General features: G+C 33.9%; 1 protein-coding gene across 1 annotated transcript in view; it reads left to right on the top strand.

Annotated features, from left to right (window-relative positions):
* Positions 1-5,256: 5,256 nt before the first annotated feature.
* LOC149807845 (uncharacterized) overlaps positions 5,257-27,417 on the top strand; it is a 40,857-nt gene continuing 18,696 nt past the window's right edge. The window contains exons 1-4 of the mRNA XM_089971375.1: positions 5,257-5,389; positions 16,975-17,072; positions 17,267-17,485; positions 26,866-27,084. Of these exons, the coding sequence (XP_089827501.1) occupies positions 16,985-17,072; positions 17,267-17,485; positions 26,866-27,084 (526 nt within the window). The 5' untranslated portion in view covers positions 5,257-5,389; positions 16,975-16,984. The remainder of the gene's footprint in view (positions 5,390-16,974; positions 17,073-17,266; positions 17,486-26,865; positions 27,085-27,417) is intronic.

Here is a 27,417-nt window from a genome sequence, read left to right as displayed (position 1 = left end):
GAGTTTAACAAAACGTTTAGAAATAAATATATATAGTCTCAAATAGCTAATAATATAATAAAGAATGTATTAAACTAGTTTAATAGTACAGTGTATTTCCTAGTGGTGTAAGACTGAGAGCCAAAACTATCATTCGTGTCAAAGCTAGGAGTCAAACTGAGTATAAAAAACTATAGTATCAAAATTGGGGTTCAAACAAAGCATTTATATATACATTAAAATCAAATGGCATTTAAAGTAATGGTATAAAGACAATTGATAAACCAATACTATTGATATATCAAATTGTGATCTGCCCAAGGCGTACTAATACGAATATATAAACATTCTTTCAACCGCAGGCCTATTGATTAATTATGAATTTCTACTCATTAATCACAGTAGTTAATTACAACACCCACCTGGATAAGACAAGTAAAAAAGAAATCATCATCTGGCAACTGAACTGTAGTGGGCTAATTACAAATCTCCCAGAGCTACATCTTAAGCTCAATAACTTCACTAACAAGCTAGATACTATCTGCCTCCAAGAAACCCGCATAATTGAAAAACAAACACGCGTACCTAAAATAAATGGATACTCCCCAGAAATATTTAAACACCGCCCCAATGGTCAAAAGGGAGGCAGCCTAACAATATAAACAATATAAACTCTAATTTCATTGGAAACACTATCAGTTCCAATTGCCCTAGATAACCAATATAATGTAGAAACACAATCAATATTTGTAAGTACAGGAAACATAAACATCCAAATTATAAACATGTGATCCAGGAGGAAACAACCACCCAATCAATTTAACCACCTTTCGCCAATTACAAAACAACACTACCAACAACTTAGTCACCTGTGGTAACTTCAATGCACACAGTAAATTATAGGGGGCAAAATAGGACAGATACAAAGGGACAAACGATCGAAGAACGGATAACTGAATGTAATGTAGCCATCCTTAATGACGGGTCAAAAATAAGATTAAACCCTTAGGATGGCTCCCTTTCAGCCAAAGATCTTACCATAAACACCCCTAAAATAGCACCAATTGCTAAATGGGGTGTAGATCAAGGAGACACACTAGGTGGCCATCATTTCCCCCATTATCATAACCCTCCAAATACAATCTCAACATAACCCCATTGAAGTCCCAACTGGGACCAATTTAAAACTATGCTAGCTAAAATAAACACAGAAAACATAGAAAACCCAGACATTAACTTTTATCACGATAATATAATAAGTACAAAAATCAATGCAGCAAAATTAAGTATACCAAAAGCCACAAACCTCCAAAATAAACAGACAGTATCATTACCAATTATCATCCTGCGGTGCATGAATAAACCAGATGCACATGCACATTTGTGCGCAAGCCTCTTTAATTAAATTAACTAAGTCTAGTTACTAGCCCTACAAAGATTGCATAGGGCTAGTTTAGACTATAAGGGCCCAAAACTAACTATTTAATCATCCAAAGCAGCACCCTCATTCAAGTTTAAAAACTTCTAAAAATTGAAAATATGGGGTACAATAAAATTAAAATAGAAAGGCACTACAAGACGTAACAAAATCTTACAACCCTGCATATTCTAAATCAACACCCCACAAACCAACAAATAAAGCAAACCCCTGTAATGACCCTACCAACCCAACTTCACAAACAAACTTTAAGTGAGTACTAACACACAAAGGTCACAACAAAGGCCTAAACAATAAAATATTATTCAACAAACTAAGCGAAAATGGTACTAAAGTCCAAAACATCTATAGATTTAAAAATTAAGACTGACAACATACCTCAAATGTTGTACAAGAATCCACTGAACCACTAGCATTGGTCAAGCTAGGCCCATGCGTGGTGAGACACAGACTCGAACCCTGTATTAACAAACCTAGTGTTTGCATATGTCACCACTGGGGACACTGTACCCTATAATGTCGATACAAAACAAAGATTTCAACGCAATGGCGGTAAACGCAAGGCACGTGCCATTCATACAACCAAAAATGCCATATATGTAGGGACTCTAACAACTCCAAAGCAGCTGCATATCCCTACACAATTAAAGACATGATGATCATTACTCTAATGAACACCAAATATCTTACATAACTTGCAGCCCAAAAAAAACGATAATAAACAAAACCAAAATGCCCACCAAACAACCCAAGACTAGCGAAACACTAAATAGCCAAAATCGAACTATACTAAGCAGAAAGCACACACACACCCCGAATCACAACCTATCCTCCCACCCACCAACCCCCAAAACACCCCATAACTATCCAATATTCAACAAATACAAACACAAACCAAACAGGAAAAACCTAAACCAAATCAGCATCATTGCCACACTAACTGTAACCGAAAAACAAACCCACCACCCAATGATAGCTCAACGATAGTAACATGGTCCATCCGCTTAGGCATACTAAAGAAACTATCTGAATTAGATAGCAAAATCCCACATAACCTAGCAACCATAATAACAATAAACTCAATAATAACGAAGCATCTTAAATCCACACTTGCAATTATTACCCTGACAATCAATATAGCAGAAAAATCTAACACCAACAATGGATAATACAACCAAAAAAGAACTTATAATCTATGGAACTGTAGGGGATTATTCAAAATCAGCCCAGACTGTTTCCAAAATTAATAAATCAATCATCAAACCAGATATCAATTGCCTCCTAGAAACACATCTATCAAGAAACCTAAAACATTTAACTAAGATCACAGGATACTCACCAGACATATTCAAACACCGTAATAATGGACAAAGGAGAGGAAGCCTGATCATATTTGTAATAGAAACGTTAACAAACACAGAAACCCTACCAGTTCCTTTTAACAATGAACCCAACACCACCCTTGAAATACAATCTATAATAATAAGTCATGTAACAACTAATATTCAAATTACAAACAAATATGACCAAGGAGGTAATAACCAACAGGTAAACTAACCCAAAATCACCAAACAAACCAGCACACAACTTAATCATACGTGGTGACTTCAATGCACACAATGAATTATGGGTAGAAAATAGGAAAGACAAAAGAAGAAAGCTGATCGAAGATTGGATAACAAAATATAATCCTCAACCTCGGATCAAAAACCAGATTAAATCAAGTGGATGGCTCCCACTCATCCATTGTCCCACCATATGCACACCCAAAAAACATTCACAAAAAACTAACTGGTGTGTATACCAAGAAATATATTAGGCATTTACCACTTCTCCATCATCACCATCATCCAAATTACAAGCCAACATAACCCCCTTGAAGTTCCCCCTAGATGGAAATATGACAAAGCCCATTGTAGTCCCCCCTAGATGGAAATATGACAAAGCCCATTGTAGTCCCCCCAGATGAAAATATGACAAATCAGACTGGGAAAAATTCAAACATGTCTTGTCAACCATAGACACAAAATTTCTAGAAAACCCAGATACCAACATCTTCCACAATAATATAATTAAATCCATCCACAATACAGCTAGTTTGTGCATGCCAAAAACTGTAAGATTCCCAACTAAAAAATCAATACTCTGGTGGAGTGAACTATGCAGCACAGCACATAAGGAAAAAAGAGGACTCAATAAATAAAAACACCCAGGAAACTCCTTAGACTTCGCCACAATAAAGATAGGGAAACAAATCTAAAACACATCATAAATTTAGCTAAAGAAAATTCCTGGCAAACCTTTTGTAATAAATTAAACCTAAAATCAAATTCCAAAGGAGTCTGTGATAAAATAAAATCTATTCGGGGAAAATCAACCTACTCAACCCCCAAACTATTAGATACTACCACAAATCAAGAAAAGGCCGATGTGCTTGCTAGTTACTTTTCCGACATGAGCAGCGATAAGAACCATTCAAAAACATTTCCAACATCAAAGAAATACAGCAGAAACCGCCCTTCAACACCTATTTCAAGACGGGAGAACCCAAGATTCTGACATAAAGAGCGAAATCACCTTATACGAATGGGAAATAGCGTTAGAGTCAAAGAAAGAAACATCACCTGGAAAAGATCAAATCGAGTACATAATATATAAATATCTCCCCAGCAATGTAACATCAACCAATATTAAGCTACTCAACCAAATCTGGAATAATTGAAAACTACCCAATAGCTGGAAACAAGCCATCATTATCCCCATGCCCAAACCAGGCAAAGACCCTAACAAAGACCCTTGTCATTGACGTCTCTGAATAATATCTTGCATTGAGTCAAATCGTAGGGAAACGAATTTTCCCGGGCGTTTGTCAACATGTGCGCCACTATATGATTATATAAAAGTTGTTTGAATTCCATTGTTGTTTCTTTTTTTAACTGTTTCAAAATCCGGTCCCTGTTAAAGCCTATGTCATTGGCCTTATCAGTTTGTTTCCAATATATGTAATTTCTGCAACATTACGTAGTATAAAAATGTAAATGCCTATGGTTGATTATTATCACCATTATTTCATTGTTTGACATAATAAGCGATATGAATAAGGTATGTTGCGTGACATTCAAATTTAGTACCTTCCCATTTATTATTACTTACCAGATCTGGCTTTTGATACCGCTGTTCAATCCGTATTTCCACATCATGCACACATATAAGAACAGCTATGGTTTCTTCTTTGACGTACGAGCGTCCATATATTTCAGACACAATGAATCGAAATTCTGTAAGTCTCATTTCGTATTGAAAATCACTCGTACATTAAAGCTAAACACATTTAGAAAGCATGAGGAGTGGATATGTAATAAATACTAATCTGCATTCGTGCTTTGTTCTGTGTCGTGGAAAGAATTCGTCTGATATGGAGTATATTTTGGGACCAGACGTACCCATTATGGTTTACTCGTTTTTGTTAGGGCAAATCGGAATAAAACATTTTGCCTGTGTATTAAATTGTATCGTGGTCAATCAAAATAAACGTAAGTGGCTTCCCCATGCTTTATTCGTTTATATCTTTCCATGGAAAATTCATCAAACTTGTGAACCTTTAAATTGTAATCTGTGTAAAGGCTACTTTAATTCGATCATATTTTGAAATTACAAAATTCTTTTTCAAATTTACATATTGAACTCGCATCACGCTTATTCAAGATGGCACATTTTGATACATTCACGAACTAGATTCGAGCCAATATCTATATATCAGACAAAATGTACACAGGCCAAGTAAACATAAGAACAACGGAGACTCCATTGATGTAAACTGTACATATATCTCCTCTTACGCCAATCGTTTAGTAGGATTGTACTTACCAGGAAGTTAAGTTTTAGCAAGGACATTCGCATTACAAGGCGTAGTACAGAACAGAGTGATGTGATATTGTTTTTTAACGTGTACCAATTTCATGGCAGTGTGAGGTAAGCTGATTATATACTATTTTTGACGATATACTTGTTACGATCAATATTCATCACGAAATTTGACTGGTGTGCTTATTTGTTGAGTATCGATTATTAATGACTCGGTTGTATAAGATTGTGGGAGTACTTGACAGCTTTGAGGATATATATATATATATATATATATATATATATATATATATATATATATATATATATATATATATATATATATATATTCTCAGAGGTTCGTGTCAGGGAACATGGTCAGTTGCTATCTATTCAGATTGTTCTCTAATGCTTTAAGTCAACAAGTGTGACGCAAAAAGAGACAACAAGTTTAAGTACACATGTAACAAACTGCTGCTGTGTAATGATTCCGTTATCTTTACTCACGGTACTATGCATGTTGAGCATTTTGATCTTTGGCTATGTGGGCTTTAACGCCATCTGGCATCACACGATAGGATATATATATATATATATATATATATATATATATATATATATATATATATATATGGCGGCCAGTATATTTGGCGGATACGGAAATTGAGAGGACTCGAAAATAACCAACGATCTACGTGAATCTACCCGAAAGCTTTCTCATTTGCCAGCGTTGGCAGAGCTGAGACTAAAAACAAGTGAAAACCATGATTAATCCAAGGGACCGAGTTCCGTACACGATTCAGCCACTCGAAGAAAGACACTTTGATCTTTAGATAACACCCTCTACACATACTGTTGAAACCCTTTAAGAACTGGCTTCTAGTCAACAGTATGAGCTTTTCTCTTAACATGTAATAGTTGGAATACAGTTTGTTTGTGATCAATGAAAAACGTTTAAAACAGTAAAGACTGCTGCAGAGTTACAAATGTTACATTTTTTTCTCCAATTATGTGTTTTTTTATTCGCTTTAATTTCTGTAAATGTAAACTAAATCGCTATTCAAAGTGATAGCTCAGTGACGCATATGCTGTATTACTTATATGCACGAAGTCAGGTCATATATATATATATATATATATGTGTGTGTGTGTGTGTGTGTGTGTGTGTGTGTGTGTGTGTACATGAGTGCATTGGCCGGACAGGATTTCATAAATTTAATGCTTAAAGACCCTGAAACACTGACTTTCAAACTGCAAGTACTTAACGAGTGTATAATTTGAGCATATAATAGCTTCAGATGGACCGCTATGAGATTGCATATACATATAACGATCAGTGATGAAGCAAATTCACAATTTATGTCTTTGATGAACAGTGTGACTGTTAAAACTAGAATAAAATGTTCTCAGTCGCGAGAGGCAGCGGCCGAATAAGGCCTTCCATGTCCATAAGCACTGAAAAACTAGTATGGTTCCCAACCACACCCTACATGTGAAACTAAAAAAATGAAAGAAAGAAAAAGATATTAAAGGTTAACTTGAAATTTCAGTTGATGCCCATGTTGGGCTTGTGGTATATTCACGTACTTAGTGTGTTTAATGAGTAACCCGGCCCTTGGAAAGGGGTTTTAATAATACAATATTCATTCCGAATTCAGTTATATTTTCATCGTTCCTCATCATCTTCTGCTCTTTAACTGACTACTTCCTGCTCCAGATGGTGAAGGGGTTTGAATTTGTTTTAAATTTGTTTGAAGATATTTTGAAAACATACCACCAAACATTACTTTTTTTTAAATTACCATTGGGATATTTAACTTATAACTAATGAACAAAACTCTCCTAACCTTTGACAATCTGATTTAAAGTTTTTGTACATACAAATCTGGGACGCCCGTTTACCGTACGCTGCACTGTCATATTTCATTTAAATTAACTTTCTCTCTCGATATTTTTTATTTGTAGAACTCCGATGTTCGTGAAAAGAACATTAAGTCTCCTCTCTAACTGTATTATTTGATCTCAGAATTGTGCAAATGTTTGTATCGGTGATGCAAATCAATATACAAATGCGTTGACCCTTTTTGTTAATAATAGTTTCTTGTCTATGCGAAAATTAATGCATAATTTGTCCATCTCAAATTATGATATGATTGATACGTAAAACGTTAGGACATATGCGCTTAAAGCTAAGACCAAAACCATGACGAGATCGTCTTAAAGGTAAACGTAATAGTGCACTTATCAGCATATATACTATTTTAGTATTGTTTTACGTCACTTCTGTGGCATTCATTTAGCATTGAATAGATGATACAATCTAAGAGGAAACCATATTAGAGAATCTTGCAATCTCTGTGTTGTTTTTATTTCTTCTAACGGCACTATTTATCAGCAGTTTTCTAATATGTGTACAAATATATATTATCGTTTTCGGTTTCTAAATAGTTTGTGTCTCTTGGATTTTAACATACATCAACTGTCCTTCCTTGTTATATATCTATTTTTATATATGTTTGTATCCTATTTTATGTATTTTTTATTTAACATACATTGACTGTCTTTTTTGTTATATCTATTTTTGTATATGTATATCTGTATGATTATCTATATATTTAGTAATTTAGTTTTATCGTTTTTCCTTTCTCCCTTTGTTTTTGCATGTATTTCTTCTTAGTTTAAAACATGATGTATTTTCGCAATGGTCACATATGGCTAAGAAAAATGTTTGATGGGAGACGGTTATATAATATGTATGGTCAAATAATCAATGGCAATACCCCGACATGGCTTTTCAATTAGTGCACTTGGACGGATCTTTTTATAACTGTCACGTATACAAAATTGAAAAGTAATGAGTACTTACAACAACCATAAGTATTCAGCTTGATTTACGTATTAAACTTTTGATATTGCGATACAGTAAAATGATATTGTGGATTAACACAACTACGACCTATGGGTATTTCTAAATATATTTCAATATCGTGTATCGGAAATAGGACTTAAGTGCCTTTCTTAATGACACACTGACGCAGCCGATCTGAGCTGGCGTGACCATGTATTAAACCTGCGACCCTTGGATTGCTAGTTCCTCTCTCTACCACGTGAGTTACATGTATAGAGAGAGAGAGAGAGAGAGAGAGAGCGAGACAGACTGACAGACAGACAGACAGACAGGCAGATATGCAGGCAGACAGACAGACATATATATAGGGGAGAAACAGACAGACAGACAGACTTGCAGGCAGACAGACAGACAGATGGGGAGACAGACAGAGATAGGGAAGATCAGCATAACGACCGAAACTCAGAACTGTGTATGGTATAGTGCTCATGTTTGAAAATAATTAGTTGACCAGGAGTTTGTTTTTTATAAACGCATACATATTAAATACTTGAACAACAATGGTGCATTGCTGATTCAGTTAGACACCACATACTGCCATAAGCGCCCTGTCATCTGCGAAGCCAGCTACATGAAAATGCATTACATGAACGTTTGCCAGGAACGAAGGATTATATATATATATATATATATATATATATATATATATATATATATATATATATATATATGGAAACATCTAGTGAACTATGGGTGCAATTTGAATGTAATATTTTGCTACGATTTGACCCTAAATACGCAAGAGAAATTCAATTTTAAAGATTTCCATAGGTTTCAAATTGTGGATCGTGTGGATTCTATTGGAAGTTAATGTCTCAAATATCCATACCATTAACACTCATGGCCATTATGGTGTATAATGGCAATTTAACATTTTGGGCTGATGACAGAACATATTAGGGGCGCCAATTTTCTTAGCATGGAATATTTACGTTGGACACGAGTAGTTACTGCAATATGATTATATAGATGAAGGAAGAACCATTTTAGTAATACAGATATGTCATTACAACTACTGGAAATGATGTCTAATATTCACAGTGTCTGCTGGAATTATATTATTATTACAATAATGTAAACTTTGTGCATTTAAAAAAAATAATCTTTCTTTTAGAACTTTTTTGTATGGAACTGCATATACAATTTTAGAAAAATAATTTGACGTAAATGATATTAACATTCCCAAACGTAGCTAAGTCTAAAGCAAGCCAGAATTATATTAACGAGATCGAAACTAAAGATGAAATCCACATGAGACGAAACTCTAATTCAGACTATTTTATTCATGTTATGGCCAAAGACTAAGAGTCATACTACAGTTCCAAACACGTAACATAATTTAGCGGAGACTAAATTTGCACAAAATATTATATTATAGTTTATTTTGTAACTGCTAATATTAAGAAACTGACTCGAAATTTAGTACATCCTAAAGAGGAATATTTGTGTAAAATGACTTACTAAGCTGTCCATGAATTAAGCTGAGTCGAAAACTTCCATATAAACGAAAACAATATTGATAAAAAATATTGAACAAATTTAAAATTGAAAGAACCAAAATGTAACAAGGAATAAAATAGAATTGGACAATGAAATTAAAAAATATGTATACATTAATCTGTAAAGATCAAACATTCTTTAAGACGAAAAAATGTTCGAACATTCTAAGTTAAAATAAAGGACATAAAACAGAAACCATACACAATTAGAAACATAAAATGCACGAAAATTAAAATGCAAAACGATTGGTGAAAACTAAATCAATATATATATATATATATATATATATATATATATATATATATATATATATATATATATATAATACACATTCTCGTGGGTCGGTGGTTCTTTCCGGGTTTTTTCCGGGTTCTTCCTCCACCATTAATACTGGCCGCCATGTATAGCCTATCTTGTGCTGAAAAATGGCGTTAAACCATACAACAAGAACAACAACTACAACAACAATATAATACACAAAAACATAACCAAATTTTAAAAAATTGTACTAACTTACAAAAGTGATAAAACGTTGCAGAACAAGTATACTCTGCAAACGTTAACCAGCAAAACAAACTTTGAGAATAAAAAAAGTAGCATTTTAAGCAAAATGATACAAGAAGGAAGAGGTAAAACAAGGTTATGAATTTATAACTCAGACGTTAAACAATTTGGAATAATTTCAAACAAGCATGCACAAATTTACAGGCATTATACGATATATGGACTAGGTTCTTCCTTATACACATTTTTTGCTTTTTTGTGACTTTGCATCTATCAGCACTGGCCGTAACTGGGTTTGAAATTTATGCAGCGTTGGTTCGAGACTCGGGCTCGGCGAATGCGAGTATGTGAGAAATAGTACCACCAAATAAACTGGCTGTTATTTATACTCTGTCATGTACTGAAAATGGCATTAAACCTATAACAACTACAGCAACAACCAATCTCTCTTCAAGTTAATGGGGATACGAGCTTATGGCGGATCTACCGCGTCCAAATCAATTGACTTTCTTGTGTCAACCACTCAGCCCACAGACATTCAAATTGTATAAAAGCTGCTGGAGAGAGACTGGGCTTCTAGTGTCGTGCGCTCGCTGCGGTCGTTCTGCATGATGAAGTCACAGGATGTCAAAGTGTATAACCAATTACTCATAATTCTCCAAAACAAATTCTGGATTGTCCTCAGCTCACAAAGCACTATCTTACCAAACTTCATCTTTGCCATCTCCTCTGATTGGTTCATACGTTTGGAAGTAGTAATACCGTCAAAATGCGATTAGAGCTGATGAGCTTTGCAAAATCACATACGCATTCCTTCTTTGCGTGGATTGGGCCCTAGGGCATTCAACCACACACTCTACCATCAGCTCTTTCTTTCCTTTGCTTCGTCCGGGCGCAATTGTCTTTTAACTATGCAACATTGTTAAATTGGTGTGCTTTCTTGTAAATATATGTTTAATTGTATTCTCTAGCCGTTCAATCTGGCTAACTTCAGGTCAGAAAGGATGCTATTTCCGAAGTTTTTGTGTTCCCTTAAACCCTTTATTATTGAATTTCACCCGTGGCAAAGTTATTTTACCCGTGTCAAATAAAACAGATGCTACTAGAGAGTCTGGTCTCCCTTCTTGCATCAAAACTAAATAAAGTTTTAAATCAGTATATTCAAAAGTCAATTAATAATCTTAAAATCAAAGTCAGGACGAGACCCGCGCACTTGAAAGAATACATCACTTTAGATAGGTAAATTAGATGGAACGATAGGATACAAAATATTACATAGTTATAAATCATGATTCAGAAACTAAACGTGTAAAAAAGAATTATAAAATCAAGAAATTTTACATTAAAAAATAAACGAAATTTTAGTACTTAATGGTATAAAATGCATACTTGAAAAATTAAGAACATAACTGTTCGAAAAGCAAAAACAGAGACAATTAAACTTTTGGAGGGGTGGGGGTGACGTACGAGCACAGTTTTATACATGTACAGATTTAAACTTTTATGCCATTGCAAAGCATACAAACGAAATGGAGTGGCTTCGATACGTCTTATTTACAATCCAACATGCCATTACACACGCAAATAGAGTGTGGGCTCTTTAAGTTTTATGTTGAGGATACATACAATCTCAAGACAAATGGGCTCTCTTGAAATAAAATATGGTAGCTGACTTACTTGGAATTACTATTCAATATGTCATTAGACACAACGGGTGTATGGGTGCAGCTCATACACGTAAACTTACTATCAAATATACTAGAACTGGGTACCCACAAACATATTTTGCACCGTATTATACCGCACTATTGCTGAACATGCCACGATACGAACCACATATACCGCAATAATGATAATAATAAATCGAGAAATTTGGTAGTTTTTTTTTTTTTTAATATATCATAATAATATAGGAATCGCAATGAATTTCAATACTTTTGTTTTACAAAACATAATTTTTTCTTTCAAGTTATTTTTAATTTCTTGGAGAGAATAGGTCTTTGTTCTAAATTACTTTTGTTTTCTTGATTTTTCTATTGCTATTTTCATTGACGTCCAGGGAATTCTGAAGACTATTTCTTAGCATCTGACATACTAAAACATTATTCTCGGTTTTTATATCAAGGTCTGGGTTGTCAGATTTTAGGATGATGTGCGGGCATTTACTTTTTGACAGAAAATACAGAGTGCATCTTGTCACACAAGACTATAAAATATGCACAATATTCATTGTTTAAGCTTACCTTCAAAACTTTAAAAATAGCATAAACCAATTGTATGAACTTTTGTACAATACGGCGATATTATTGTGCTTTTGTATTTGTTGTCTTTACATTCCCGCCCGTAATAGCAATCGATACCAATGATATAGAGTTCTAACTACCCGACTAGATAAACTAACGATAAAGATTCATTGCTAGCTGTGATGAGATATTGAAATATATCACACGGGGAAAATTTGTTTGCCGTTATGGAAATACCACTTTTATAAACAAAGGCGATATCAATTATCGACTACATTATTTCCCAGTCTGTCCTAATGTACATTTTAAAAACCAGTATTTCCATCTATCGGTCTATTTAATCTCTCTCTCTCTCTCTCTCTCTCTCTCTCTCTCTCGTGCGCGCTCCCTCTCTCAGGGAAGGCAACTAGCGGCATCCAATAATGTAAACATATTAAGAGTTAACTCCCATAATGTTTTTTGATTTATAATGTGCTGAATCCCGATGTGGATTCTGAGGCAGTTTTGTATATAATGATACACCCACTACTACGAATGATGTAAATACTACTACTACTACTACTACTACTACTACTACTAATAATAATAATAATAATAATAATAACAACATCAACAACAAGAACAGCGACAACAACAACAACAATAACAACAATAATAATAATAAAAATACAAATAAAATGTAGTATTTGTATATGAAACTTCTGCGAAATATATTTATGAATAAAATGCGTTGCGACAGATGTTCTCGATTTGAAGAATGTCGTTATGTTGCAAGTAAGATTTAATTACTATCAACTTTCGATACATTATAAATGTGTTTTAACACGTACCCTATAATTTATGCTTAAGTTATCATCTATATTGACATTTTATTTTAATAGTATCGCACTGTGAAGTTGTTTAGGTTTTATAAAGCAACACGGAAAACAAAGCAAAATAATCTGAAGTAGTACTGAGTACACAAGGCATTGAGAAATATGTTATTTATCCGTGTTACTGTGGTAGGATGGTTTGTGTGGCTCTCATTTGGATCATATACATGGTATAAGGCAGGACAGGGATAGATAGGTAAAACTACATCCAACTGTGACAGAGTTAGTTCTTTTAAATGCGATATCGTATCTCTAACATATATTGAATCTCGATATTAGAATATATAAACATATATTTGTTTGACAAGTCTAATTCAGGGTGAAAACCCAGTTAATCATATGAAACTGCACAAAAGACAAGCCGGTGATTCCACTCCAAGTTTCGCTTTATTTCAATATTACAAATTCATGGTTATGAAAAATGTGCCGTTTTTAAAATTTGTATAGATTATAACATGTTTCAAAATCTTGTGTATAAAAGAATATATTTTGTAAATTACACTTGTAATTATGAACGTCATAAAATAGAAATATATTAACAGTAGTATCGGGGGTGAACTGGAGAGAAACAATGTCAGTCTGGTGACAATGTGAATTAACATTACAGTAACAACAGCAACAACAAACTTTTATACTCTTGAACGAGAACTATTGTGTTTTATATTTAAAGCTGAATTATGATTTGGTACATATCGTAAAGCTATTCATCAGAAGTGATTGCGCTGTTCAGCCATCTGTTCTTTACATCGGTGAACAGACGGTGGTCAGGTTTATTGAGTGTCTGACTGCATGATTGCTCTGGAACAACTATTTCGAGTTTGTTGGCCTACGTCCTATAATGTCCAGCTATATTGTAGGAGCCGTAAAGATAGGGATAGCGAGCATTACTCACTGCGGAAAAAGGGTCTGAAAGGCTTAGAGGGTGCTGGGGCGGAAACAAGGATGCTATTTGGCCAACTCGAATATAAAAACGGGACTGATTTAAGCTGAAACAAATGATAACCCCTTCGCACTAGACGCCAAGGAATGATTGCCCCAGAAGATTCGCTGGCGTACGGGCACAACAGGACTACAGATGTTCGGTGACACCCGCAATCGAGGCGAAGGCAGCAGCTTGTAGTTTGAGGAGCAATCAAAATGTCTCTTTGAACAAACCTTCTCTGCGGCCAATTGTTCTGCCTGCCTTGGGCGTGGGTAAGTTTGATGATAGAGAGTCCATACAGGGCTTGCTTCTCCAGAACTAAAACAGGGTCTTCTGCGAGGCCAAGTCACCCTTGTAGCTCGTTTGGTGCGTAAAGGTATCGCACCAAGACATAGATAAGGCCTGACGAGACTTAGAAGAAGAAGAGCATGTAACCCATCTAAGACGCTGCAGTGTAAGCCTTGGGACTTCTCTTTTACCACGCCTATCTAACCCCTCTTTAGTAAGTTCTTCGAATATATTAGTGCCTAAAAAGGCTACCCATCAACAGTTTCATCCAGGATTTGAGGGACGATTTGGAGGTGTTTTGCAGGTCTGGTTGCCTCTGGACGCCGTGCATGTAACAGGGACAGGTGGGGAACCACGTGACATCCATCTGGACATTCAGCCAGAACACCGAGGGTCTCAAACCACATCTCCAAGGAGACCACGTCATTCGCTAAAAGAACGTATCGGAAATCTTTAATATCCACGTTGTTTCTTTGCGTGGCGACAGATTATGGCCAGCCGCGTGAGAGCAACATCACTGTGGTAAGCATGGCCTACCTCCGTCATGAAGGCGAAGTCGTCGAGTATAACATGCATTATTGCAAACTGAAACTTTCTGTCAATGCGGCAAGCACTTTATCCATGCCGTCAGCTTTGATGGTAGTGGTTAGGTCGATGATCACTACGTAGTCAAAAGCGCATCAAAAATGTGTATTGAGGAGATCACAAACATAATAATTTTACTGCATGCGCATAGGAAAATGATCATGGAGATGGGGGCTCCTATACAATGACGCTGAAAGCATGGAATCGTCAGGTTTGTCCATCGTTTCACGCACAACAAATGGGAACAATTGTTAACTGATACGTAAGGGATTCGAACTGGCCATTAAGTATATTTATCTGCTCATCCATAAGCAGGAAAACATACCGCATATGACGGCATTAGCATCATCTCAATTCTCAATATGCAACATTATTTCACACTGTATGGTGGAGGATTTTGTCCTCCGTCGTCCTCGTTTATAGGATTAGAGCAAACCTTTTCTAACTTACGTGGTGAACTTCATTGGCACAGCTTCGATCTCCTTTAGAGATGTGGGTATCCTGCACTGCTAATAAAATGCCTTGCGCTGGGCGTAATGCTGATTGGTTAAATATTCGATAGCCACGATAACCTTGTTGATTAGGGTCACGCCCATAATTGGAACTGGCAGATGCGTCCTCAGTCATGATAACCATGACCTTGGCTCTTTTTGCTGGGGTGTTTATGTCTATATTATGCACAGAGTCGCTTTATTTGAGAACCATCCTGTGCTAGTGCAGCATCCGTATATAAATAAGTGGCTTTTTTAACATGTACTGGTTCATTTATTCTTCGTCATCAGCATTTTGTAGCTTACAACGTCAATATATAGAGGCAGGCCGATGGCGAGATAAGCCGTGGTTGTGCTGGTGCTTTGGAAGACGCAGTAGTAGGCGTTGTTACCTCCAAAGAAAGCTTGTTTATCACATCTGACTTGCAAAACTGCATGTGGCTGCAATTAATATCAATGTAGAGAGTAAGGAAATAGAGAGTGCTAAGGATGTCATACATGGATTTGTCCGGAAGGGTTACAAAAAGCCGGACGCAGTCTGTCTTTATTGTTGTTGTTCTGGATCCCCATATAGCCCAGGATTGTGCTCTCTGTCATTTAGTCAAAAGCCCAAGCATTGGCATTCTGTCTTTTTCAGTATTTCTAACAAATTCACTTTAATTCCTGTCAGTCCATGTTCTAATGGGAAACCACTTGTTAAAACTCTTTATAAAACAACCTTTTGTAATGGACAGTTACAGCTGATGTAGTCAAATTCGATATATGTGTTTACCTATTTGAATACCTTATCCATACTTGAAAAAGTCAAAACATCAGCCCTTACCGTTTAATATATACTCTTGTGCGCTGTGAGGTATTGTGAAATATGTCTTCATAAATTATTGCCACACAGTTCGAGTAGAGATATATTGTATTGTAGAACGGTACAGGAATATATATGGTCAAAAATATTGACAATAAATGCATTTCAATTTCACATGTATTTTGTATAACAAATATAGGTCCGCAGATTTACTTAATGATGTGTTTAGATATAATGAGAGCAACCGTTTCTTTGGATTATTTATAGGTATTACAATGTGCCCATGTGACTAGGATAATGCAACAGTTCGGGATTATTGAGAATTCGTTTAAATTAATTTTCGACAATGCCATAGTGACATATCAAGATTGTTGGTACTTTAGCACAGTCACGGCTACTGGATTATCAGCACATTCAGGACCTAGAATTAATTCGGAACACTCGATTTTTTTGCATAATTTGTGGACATCTTTTTAGGTACATTTTGGATTAATTCAAAATAATGTAAGTTCCTCTGACATTTTCATTTTTTAACTTAAATCATTTAATTATTTGTTACGTTATGAGGTATAATTCACCATATTATTCATACATTGTAGGATTCCATCCATGAAGAGGGCTGCTTTTAAGAGCTACCTTCTTATTCTGGCAATCTGCCAATCAGCGATCGTCAGATGCCTGTACGAACCATATGGAGGTACAGTGAATACAAAACATTATAATACTGTAGTATGTTTTAGAAATGTTACTGCTTTGCACAACGTTACATTCGAAAAATTGCTAAATTTGCTTAATACATAGAAGTTTAATTTTTCTCCATGTGTGTGTCCCATTAAAACAAATTGTTATCCAAGCCACTTTTAGCTGATATTATGATACGTTTTGCTTCAGAAAATGTGGCGCTGAATAAACATGCAAGTCAGTCTTCCACCTATGAAAAGGATGGATTTATGTTTAATGCATTACTTGGGGTAGATGGCAACATATCAACAGACTTTGATCGTGACAAGACATGCAGTCATACGAAAACGCGTCAGATATCCGCATGGTGGACAGTGAATCTCAACGGACTCTTCTTTATCAAGTTCATCAGGATTTACCAGCTTAGAAGTAAGATTACTGCTGTAGTTGTATAATATCATTTAGATGTTGCATGATACAGAGTGATTAGAAAACACGTATCATAGGTCTAAATTTCTTTTTTATAGTATGTATGTATGTATGTATGTATGTATATATGTATGCATGCATGTATGTATGTATGTGTACGTACGTATGTAATACGTACGTATGTATGTATGTTGCCTTTCTTGGTACAATGAACATATAGTTAAATGTTTGTTTTACATTTGTATAGAACAAATAACAGTTGAAGAAATAATAAAAGTCTAATTAAGTATTTATTTCACTCTACCTTGCTTGAACCAATTTCAAAATAGCTCAAACGCTATCAACAACAATTAACTACCAAATGTATTTAAATGAATTGCTAACTATATTGTTACATATATCTGATTTAATTCATAATTATTTTTAATTTAATTGTTTGTCCTTTTTTAAATTATATTATATGCTATTATAATGTAAATGTATTCACAAGAGATGATACTTTTTTTCAGAAAAGTGTTTGATCTTGACTACTGGTTTATAAACACCAGGTGTTGATTTAAATTCTCACCTTGTTTCAGAACTTGTAGCTACTTTCTTAATCAAGTTCTATTTTATTCTAAAATGATTGGTTGTTTCCAAGGTCATGATGGAATTACATTTAAGATGTAAACATTTTTTTTTTATATTTTTATTTCCCGGAGTAAGATGATTGGTTGTAGTTAGGGTCATTTTTGGTGTACGTGACATAAACACGATCACGTGACCCCTTTCGATTTCGCAATTCCGGTTTTTCCATTACGCGCATTTGTTAGTTTTAATAGAGATGCTTTGAGAGAGATTTCTCAGTTTTGGACTTTCTACACTGATTTCAAGTTATTTTGTTGTAGTCAGATTTATAGTTCTAATTTTCTTTAGATCAGTTGGATTTTAAAAGGACTATTTGTTTTTTCCTCTGAAAATATTTTGAGGAGTGCTCACACAGAAATTTTGGAAAGACATTGCTTACAAATTTAATTTGGATTTTCAACACCGGAGTGCCATTACTTGTATTTCTACAAGGAACTGTATATAAGCACAGTACTGACTACAGCATACGTCATCGTCATCCATCTTGGATTTCCCATCAGGATTCGAACTTTAAATTATTAGAACATTTATTACCATGACTATTGCAATTTAATCCGTGGATTATTCTTAAATTATTTTTGGATTTGAAACCGTAACTTCTTCCCCTTTTTTCATTTTTACAGAATTTTCCAGGAAAATTAATTTTTTGTTAAATTTTAAAACGCTTGGTGTTTTCACTCTTTCTGTGTTACTGTTTATCCGAACCTAAATACGTAACAATATTGAATATATTGAACTAAATAGATAAATAGGTAACGAGAGAGAGAGAGAGAGAGATAAATAGATAGCGAGATAAAATCATCCTTGTTTCAATGCGTTACATATATGTTTACCTACGTAATTTACAGTTGTTAAATATTCATTTGTAAGTAACTATATTTGTTACGTGCTAGTTTGTGACAATAACAAACATAATTAGATGATTTTCTAAGTGATAGGTATAGAGGTCAAATTATTTCAAAACGGTACTCATCTTCGCCCTCATTACTTACATGAAGTTAACATTTCCTGTTATGCCGTTCGTTACCTGCACGGCTAACAGTCCCGATATTTAACATACGTGACGAAACCCTATAGTTGCATAAAACCTTTATGTGACTGGAATTAGCAATTAGCAATTATTCTACGAGTTTTGGAGATCTTTGATGTGTATACAAATGTTAGAAGCATTTGTTGAACACAGTCTGAATGAAATATGTTTTGTCTTTGGTAAAATAGGATATAATGAAAGCAATATATGGATTACGTATCTTTTTCAAACAGCTTGAAATCAATACCAACTTTATCACATTAGAAAACCAGATTTCTTATTCTTTCATTCGCAATCGGAAAGCACTAATTGGTATGAACTTTTGAGCACTGCGTTTTGGTTAATTTTAAGCAGTTGGAACCCTCTTTGTGCGCAAATCTATATACATAACGTGGATGTCATCCCAACTTTCCAAATCCGTACATATTGCTTATAAAAGGAATAACATCTATTAACCATTTATAAAAGTTTTTGCATAACTTTGGTATATTTTATGTTATGCTAAATTTCCTAATTTCAATAATAACAAATTTGAGATAAAAAAGGGCAAAATAAATCATTTATTTATATTGACTGGACACGGTTAGTATTATTTAGAAGAATGTTCTTTGCTTTGAAACCTGTGTAGCTCATCGAAATCATTCTCTGCTGGTAAAAACAAGTCCTAAATGATTACAATTATACAGAATGTTTACAAAGACATATATGTATTTAAATAAAACGTATATTTGCATAACGTGTCTGCTATCAATCGCAACTATGTTTTATTAATGTTTACAAATATAGTTCACCTCCTACAGTATGTATTTTATCTAATAATGTTTGTATACCATCTGCTATCTTTGGAAATGTCACCGTATCATCAGCAAATAATACAAGATATAAAGTCATTTCTTCTTAAATGATACCAGCCTCATAGGTTATTGTTATGTAAGTTTCAGGTCATTAATAAAACAGAAATAGATAAATGTGTTATCTTTGAAGAAGCCATAGTAAACAACCGAGAAAGCCCCAGAGCGTGTTAAAGTTATTTACACATGATTATTTTTTCTTCGATTAGATTGCTTTGAGACCCGTGTTACTATAAGTAATGTGTTCCTATAATTATCCAATGGCCCGTTGTATATCAGCAAGCAAAACTGGTTTTAAACTTCAGGATTAAATTTACGTTGTAGCATTCTACCATTCGTACACTTATCAAGATTAAATGTGGATTTGAACGAGATGTACAAAGGTCAATGATTTGAAGCATCTGAAAAGCTATGTAATTTAACATATTGAATAAAGTAGAAATTATTCTCGTTAGTTAAAATATAACTAATTGTACTTTTACCATATATTATGAAGCATGTAAACTGGTTCTCATATCAATCGTCTTCAATTCTTCCAATTACAATGCATATACTAGTGTCTTAATATAAGTTTGGCAGGTGACTACTAAAACTGCAAATGTTTTGGTCATGATGAATAGGAGAAATGGAAGGTCAGTAGTAATGCGTTATGAAGGTAGATTAATGTTTTATGTAGTTTCTATTACGCCCGACCCTACTAGGATCACTGAATGTTATAATGGTTCCCGTCTGCGTGTAATGTTACACTTCCATGTTAAGTTTAGTAATTAAATAAAAAATAAGGGAGTTTTGTAAAGGTAACAGCTCAGATGGAATATAAGACGTTCACATAAAAAGGGCATCATCAGGAACAAATTTAACCCTTTTATAATCTTAAGCAAACAAAGCAATCAGAATGGATTTTTACGTAAACCTTTTATGAGACATTGCTTCACATATAACACACTGCATGCAACGACACGTCTTGTTTTTTTCCTTAACGACTTTTCTTAGGCATTTATAATGCTGATGACTATAACAATCTATGTGATAATTCTGTTTAGTCAGTATTTCTATCAAAGCATATATGGTTAGCTCTTCTATTCTGATTGAATCTCTTGAATGACCGGGTCCATCTGATCATCTTCAACATAATCATGGTGCTCGATTGTGGAATGCAGTTTTGCCTGTCTCCTTGCCAGTGTACTACGTGTTTGTCATTTTGTTCACCGTAGCAGGTAGTTGCGTTTTCACTTTATGAATAGTTTATTCAGTACTGCCTTCGTTAACATACTAAATAATTGAGATATACCCCAGGTTCTAAATGGGACCTTTTGAGAAGCAGATTAACAACAAAACCTCTCCGTGGTAGAAGCAATATTTTAAAGCAAACAATGTTCAAAAAAAACAGAACAGTACTAATGGAAACGTAATCCACGGTCTGTACGATATGGTCAGCGAATACGTTTCATATTTGACTTATTCAAATAAACATATGTTACAACTTAGAGTTCATGTAGAACAATTACACAGACATATAAATATATCCTTTATGGAGAGAATGGAATATTGCAATCAATCAGGATGGTTACGAAGTTATATATCAAAAGCACAATCGAATATATGATAATTAATTAAGTAGCTATTGCAGTTTGAAGTGACAAGGTTAAAAGGATAAATTAAGTATATTCGCATAACCAAAGAAACAAACACATTATGCTTCAGTATATGAAGTAGTTGTTTATAGATCAAAATATAACTGGTATAATTTGACATGTATCATTTGAAATGAATGTCGAATGGATCTTCTTTTGCATTTAACAGTGTTCCATTTGAGCTGTTATAACATTACGCGTTGAGGTTTAACACTCTACTCTAAACCAGATACAAAATCATATGCTGATATTGAGACGTATATCTTTGAGACGTATAACTCGGTAATCAAATATGTTAGAATAATCAACCCTTTATGATCTTCTTCATCAATAGAGAGAAAACAACATATAAAAAGTGTTTAATGAAAACCGTGTTATGGTGTGTGTGTGTGCATGTGTGTGTGTGTGTGTGTGTGCGTGTGTGTGTGTGTGTGAAATAACATAGACTTTTTTAATCAGATAAAAGGCAAATATTTTGAAAGGACTTAAGTCTCCATTTAAGTGAAGTGTAAAGAAGAAAACGTCTGGTAAGGTGTTTAAATCAACCACTAAAATTTTGTTTATATCGTTAAAAGTATAAGATACCTTGCTCATTCTGACGATATACCTTTCATGATTGCATGACCTTGTTAACTTCAATGCTTTGCAATCTGCAATGTAATTGAATGTACAATATTCATACGTATGTAATTTTAAATTGTTTATAAGTACACCTTCCTGTGTTCATTTGCCTTACTTTCGTTCAATCTTTATCTGCCTTTAATAAATATATTTCTGACCTTAACATAAAAACCTCTCTCGGTCTCTGTTTCTGTCTCTCTGTCTCTGTCTTTCTCTCTGTGTGTGCGGTGTACCGGTTGGTTCGTGCTTACAAAATCCAACAACTATCTTATTCTTCTATGGAATGTGAAACACGTTGTCTTTACCATAGACACTAGTGTCATGTAGCTTTGAGTCTTCCTTACATATCGCTATGATAACTTATGTCTCAACGCAGATGTACAAACTATCTATATTAGTTATTTTTAGTCTAATAATAAGGCTGTTTTGTTTCTCAACTGATTGTAATATACTTTTCTTCATGAAGTATTTGGACTGGTCGAACAGATTGAGACGGATGCCAACCGACTAGGTTAATTCAGTTTTCTTGTTTTGCTTATTCTTCTTGAGATGGACAAGCATCAGTACATTATCAATATTGTTTCACCTGGCTAATGCTAAATGTATATGGAACTCGGAAAATCTGTTTTTATTGGCATATATTTTAAATTTATCTTCATCAAAACGTCTATTTAGTTTGCAAATATGGAATAAATCATCAACTTGAAAGCAAGTGTTTTATATGATATTTTCTGTAAACTTTTGTCTCAGACTTGTTCTTCTGCTACTGATAGGATTTTAGGTAAGGTTATTATTCTTATTCAAACATTCAGATTATTCGTTATTTTATTGCTTTGTTTGAACTGCACGCAAATCATGATATTTCTGCAATATTCACATATTACTAGATATATTTCACTGTAAACGATAGTTGTATTACTGTTTGTTTTCGACTCTGGTATTCATTCATGCACTCCTTTTGTAAAAGCAAAAACGAAAACTTTTTCCTTGAGATTGAGTCTGAGCAACAAGTGTATCGTCAGTGAAACATATCATGGATATTTGCTAATATACCAAAATCCACGTCTACGATTCAGCGATTGTAATGATGCATTTTATATATGTTGCTTTCTCTCCAATTCATTATTTCATTAATTTGCTTCTAAAACTTGATCGTGAATACATTGCCTTATTATCAACTAATATTTATTCATGGTCTCTAATTGATGACCTTGACCGTTCGTTGTTATCTTCTCTATGCACCGCGACTTGGACGTTGCTGTATTTTCTATGTTAAATGTATAGGCCCAGCCATATATGTATTACTTACTTTTGAGTATTTATGTAGTATAATACTAATCCCATAACGGATTCTACTTAGTCCTCGTGAATTATTAATTCGTATTGTGCTTTATCTTAAGAAGTGGCGGCGTAAGTTGGTCCTACCTGACTAATATCCTTTTTGTAAACAACATATTACATAACTAAGTTTTACCCATGATTCTAGATTAGATACTAACATTATTATTCTTTTGTAGATAAGCATGTTTACCACAATGACCCCTTGTAAATCTTATTATGAAGTCATCACAGTGAAGTAGTTGCATGTTAAATGATCCTAGTTTCTAATTTCGGTTTTAGATACATATTTTGTTATAAATATGGCATGTACTGCTAGCCATGCCATATACATTTTAGCGTACCCTAGTTTTTACATTTATATGATACTAGTCATGGGCATGCTTGCTTTACGTACACCAGATTATGCATCACCTTTGTTGCTTATTAGCCATACGATTATTAGTATTGGATGTATTATTTTTGTTGTATGTATGTACCTATTTGTTACCATGTCCTGTGTTAAATCTATCAAAATTACTTTATCGTGAGTATTTTCATATGCCTTTTTCGAGCGGCCAACTTTCTATAATGTTATAAGTCCAGGTATTTAGTATACATCTTATATTATGTATATTTAATGTATCATGTTATTTTCCTTGAGGACTGAGGGCAGACGTTGGGCATTGGTGACTATTATCATTTAGCAAACAGCATCATTCATAACAAATTTTATCATGATTGTAGATTATATTATTATTATTATTAGTAGTAGTAGTAGTAGTAGTAGTAGAGCTAGTAGTAGTAGTATTTGTAGGTAAACCTATTTACCTATATTTGCGTTGACAATGGTTTTCCCCTCAGGAATACTGCCAAGAGAAATAAAAATCAGAAACTTCAATATGATATAATAACAGTATTAAGAACAAATTGTTTAAATGTAAGTAGTTATAAACTCAGGAGATAAAGGATCTTTATCTAGGTCACGGACGTCTAGAAACATCGTTGTTCCGACCTTATAAAATCAATGTATAATCTGAAATTGAAAGTAATCAGGTATATAACATTGTCATGTTCGCTAAGAGTTACACTTATTCCGATGATCATTAAAATATATTGTGTTGTCTGTGATATATATATATATATATATATATATATATATATATATATATATATATATATATATATGTATATATATATATATATATATATATATATATATATATATATATATATATATATATATATATATATATATATATATATTATTAGATACATATATAATCGTGTCTTTATTGCAGTGTTTTGGTGGAATGCACGTTTATCAGATGTTCATTTCTTCCATTTCATCAACGTCCGAAAGATGTGTCTGTAATAGTTTGATTATTTGCAAATGCCCATTAAACTTTCGTTCATATAAGAGGTTTGCAATCTCAAGCAAAGATGAGATACCATGACTTTCATAAATATTCAACATATGTCAAGGATGTATGATTAGTGATAGAGTCAGAATGACACTGACTTATGGAAACTCCACCTGTCCTATACCATAAGCACATAGTTAATATCGCCGGGATGTTATTTTAATCCATTACATATATTTTTCGTCACAGCAGAATAGAATATAAATAGCAAACTGGCTTCTGCTTGCTTAGATAATGATTTATCCTAGCTAAATTTAGGATATCAGTTGTTAATTAGTAAATTAATATAAATAAAGAACCACTGTAGACTGGACATTTTATGCAAACGCTGCTCACATTAAACAAATTTACGAATATTAGCGTCCTTTGGATTAGACTGGGCTTGAGAACAGAATAATTGTTCCAAGTCGGATTGGCTTAATTAATTAATTAATATCCTCGAAGCACGTCCGGCCTAAGCACAAGACGAGCAATATGGTTGCCTGGGGTCCAGGATCTTCAGGGCCCTGATCTATCATTTACAAATTAGATAAGTATAATAGAGTACCTCCACCGGCGGGATATGATGACAACATGGCTCCTTGGGCCGCGCACACTTGGCTTACGTAGACGAGATGTCACAGCTAACTTTAGAACATTCAGGGACAATTATTCTATTAAATATTTTGTAGTAATAAAACAGGACTTTGATTACAATTTTTAAAATATTGCAAGCAATTTTACGTATGAAGTAAGAGACAGAGACAGTCATTGCAATTAAATCAGTTATCAACTTGATCTCTCTCACTAATACTGCACAGCGATAGCATACTCACAGGTAACAAGGATCCTCATTGTATCAATGAAGTTTCCATCATATCGATGGTACGCTGTATAACCTTGATTGTACAGTCTTAAATGTTTTGTGTAAGGAAGTACATGAGGCACCAATAATATAAAACATTAGAAGGTTATAGACAACTATATGCGTGTTGTGGATTTATCAGTTTAACTTTTCATCTGGTCATCAATATGTTGTCGATTGGTAGTAATGCTATTCTTTCTCGTCTTTCAAGAGAAGAAGGTTAAGAAAAATAAAGAAGACTAGAGCTATACAACTGTTATGAATGTTTTGTAAAAGTAATAATTTTCATTAAGTTTTAGGACATTTTATTTGAAACAATTGAACTAATTGTTTTAAAACATATGAATTTGTATTAAAAATACTAAATATGAGTTATCATTTTTGAACGCTTCACACATATCTACCATACACCCGATGATATTTATTTACTAGGTCTGCTTGCTTTAATATAAACTATGAATGTACCTGTTTCTCCAGTCTACATCATTGACGATAGGCTAGCAACATAGTTTTTGGGGTGCTTTAAATCTTAATTTGTGTTTCCGACACACGAAAAATTTGATACATGTTAACAGCAAGTATTAAAATATTATTATTATTGTGTATCCTTATTTGTTAACCTGTTCAATAACCATGTTAAATTAATCCCTTTTATCCCCAGGGTCTGTGAAAAATGGAACCCATGAAATAATTAAACAAGCAATACGAAAACATCATCCAAAAATGTTTTCAGCATAGTTTGACGGCTTATAGGACGAATTTCACTTCATTATATTGGTGGACTTCACGAATAAGATAAATATCACTAACAATTCCTTATTGGAACATGAATATATTTGAGGTGTAAGGTTTGCACAATAAAGCATTGTGTGGTTAATATTACTAAAATATTTTCTTTTGAATATTTTTAAGTCACATACTTATGTTGTTAACATGCAGAGGAAAAATTAATTGCATTGGGTGAACATTTAAATAAATCTTCAATGATATTTTGTGTACATACATTGGACTTATGGGGTTTACTATTTGCAGGGCAAAATTATTTCAATAGGCTGGATGGTTCGGAGATGTACGTTCAAGTGGAGGACAGCACATGGCAACATATACAATTCAATACAAACCAACCAACGGAAATGATAGATGTGAATGTCACTCTCGATAAAAGAATCAGTTCAATTAAGCTTAATAATACGAAACTGACAAACAGCAATCAGACTTTTATTAGCATTTGCGAGCTTGAAGCATACGAAGGTAAGAATAACCAGTGCATGATATAAATATTGTAAACATTGACGAAGTTAGCTCAACTGTTGTTTGTAGTTTTTAGTGGACAGCTCAGCATGCAATGTTATTATTAAATCGTTGTACACATGATAGCTTTGATCACTTGTCAATATTTCTTAACACACACTTTGCAATGAGTCATGGAAAGTGTATCTTCGAACTGTTTATTGTTTTACTATAATCGTATGTGGTTAAGTTTTAGTTCGGTCTGTATGAATATTTTATATGGCAATGGTTGGGTTTTGTATCATATTTCGAAATTAATCATTATCATATACATGTTACATATAAAACCCTAAA

This window comes from Sinohyriopsis cumingii, chromosome 1, assembly GCF_028554795.1.
Source record: "Sinohyriopsis cumingii isolate HCF-2022 chromosome 1, ASM2855479v2, whole genome shotgun sequence".
Classification (NCBI taxonomy): domain Eukaryota; kingdom Metazoa; phylum Mollusca; class Bivalvia; order Unionida; family Unionidae; genus Sinohyriopsis; species Sinohyriopsis cumingii.
Note: the sequence above shows the minus strand (reverse complement) of the source record. Positions and strands in the feature narration are given on the sequence as shown.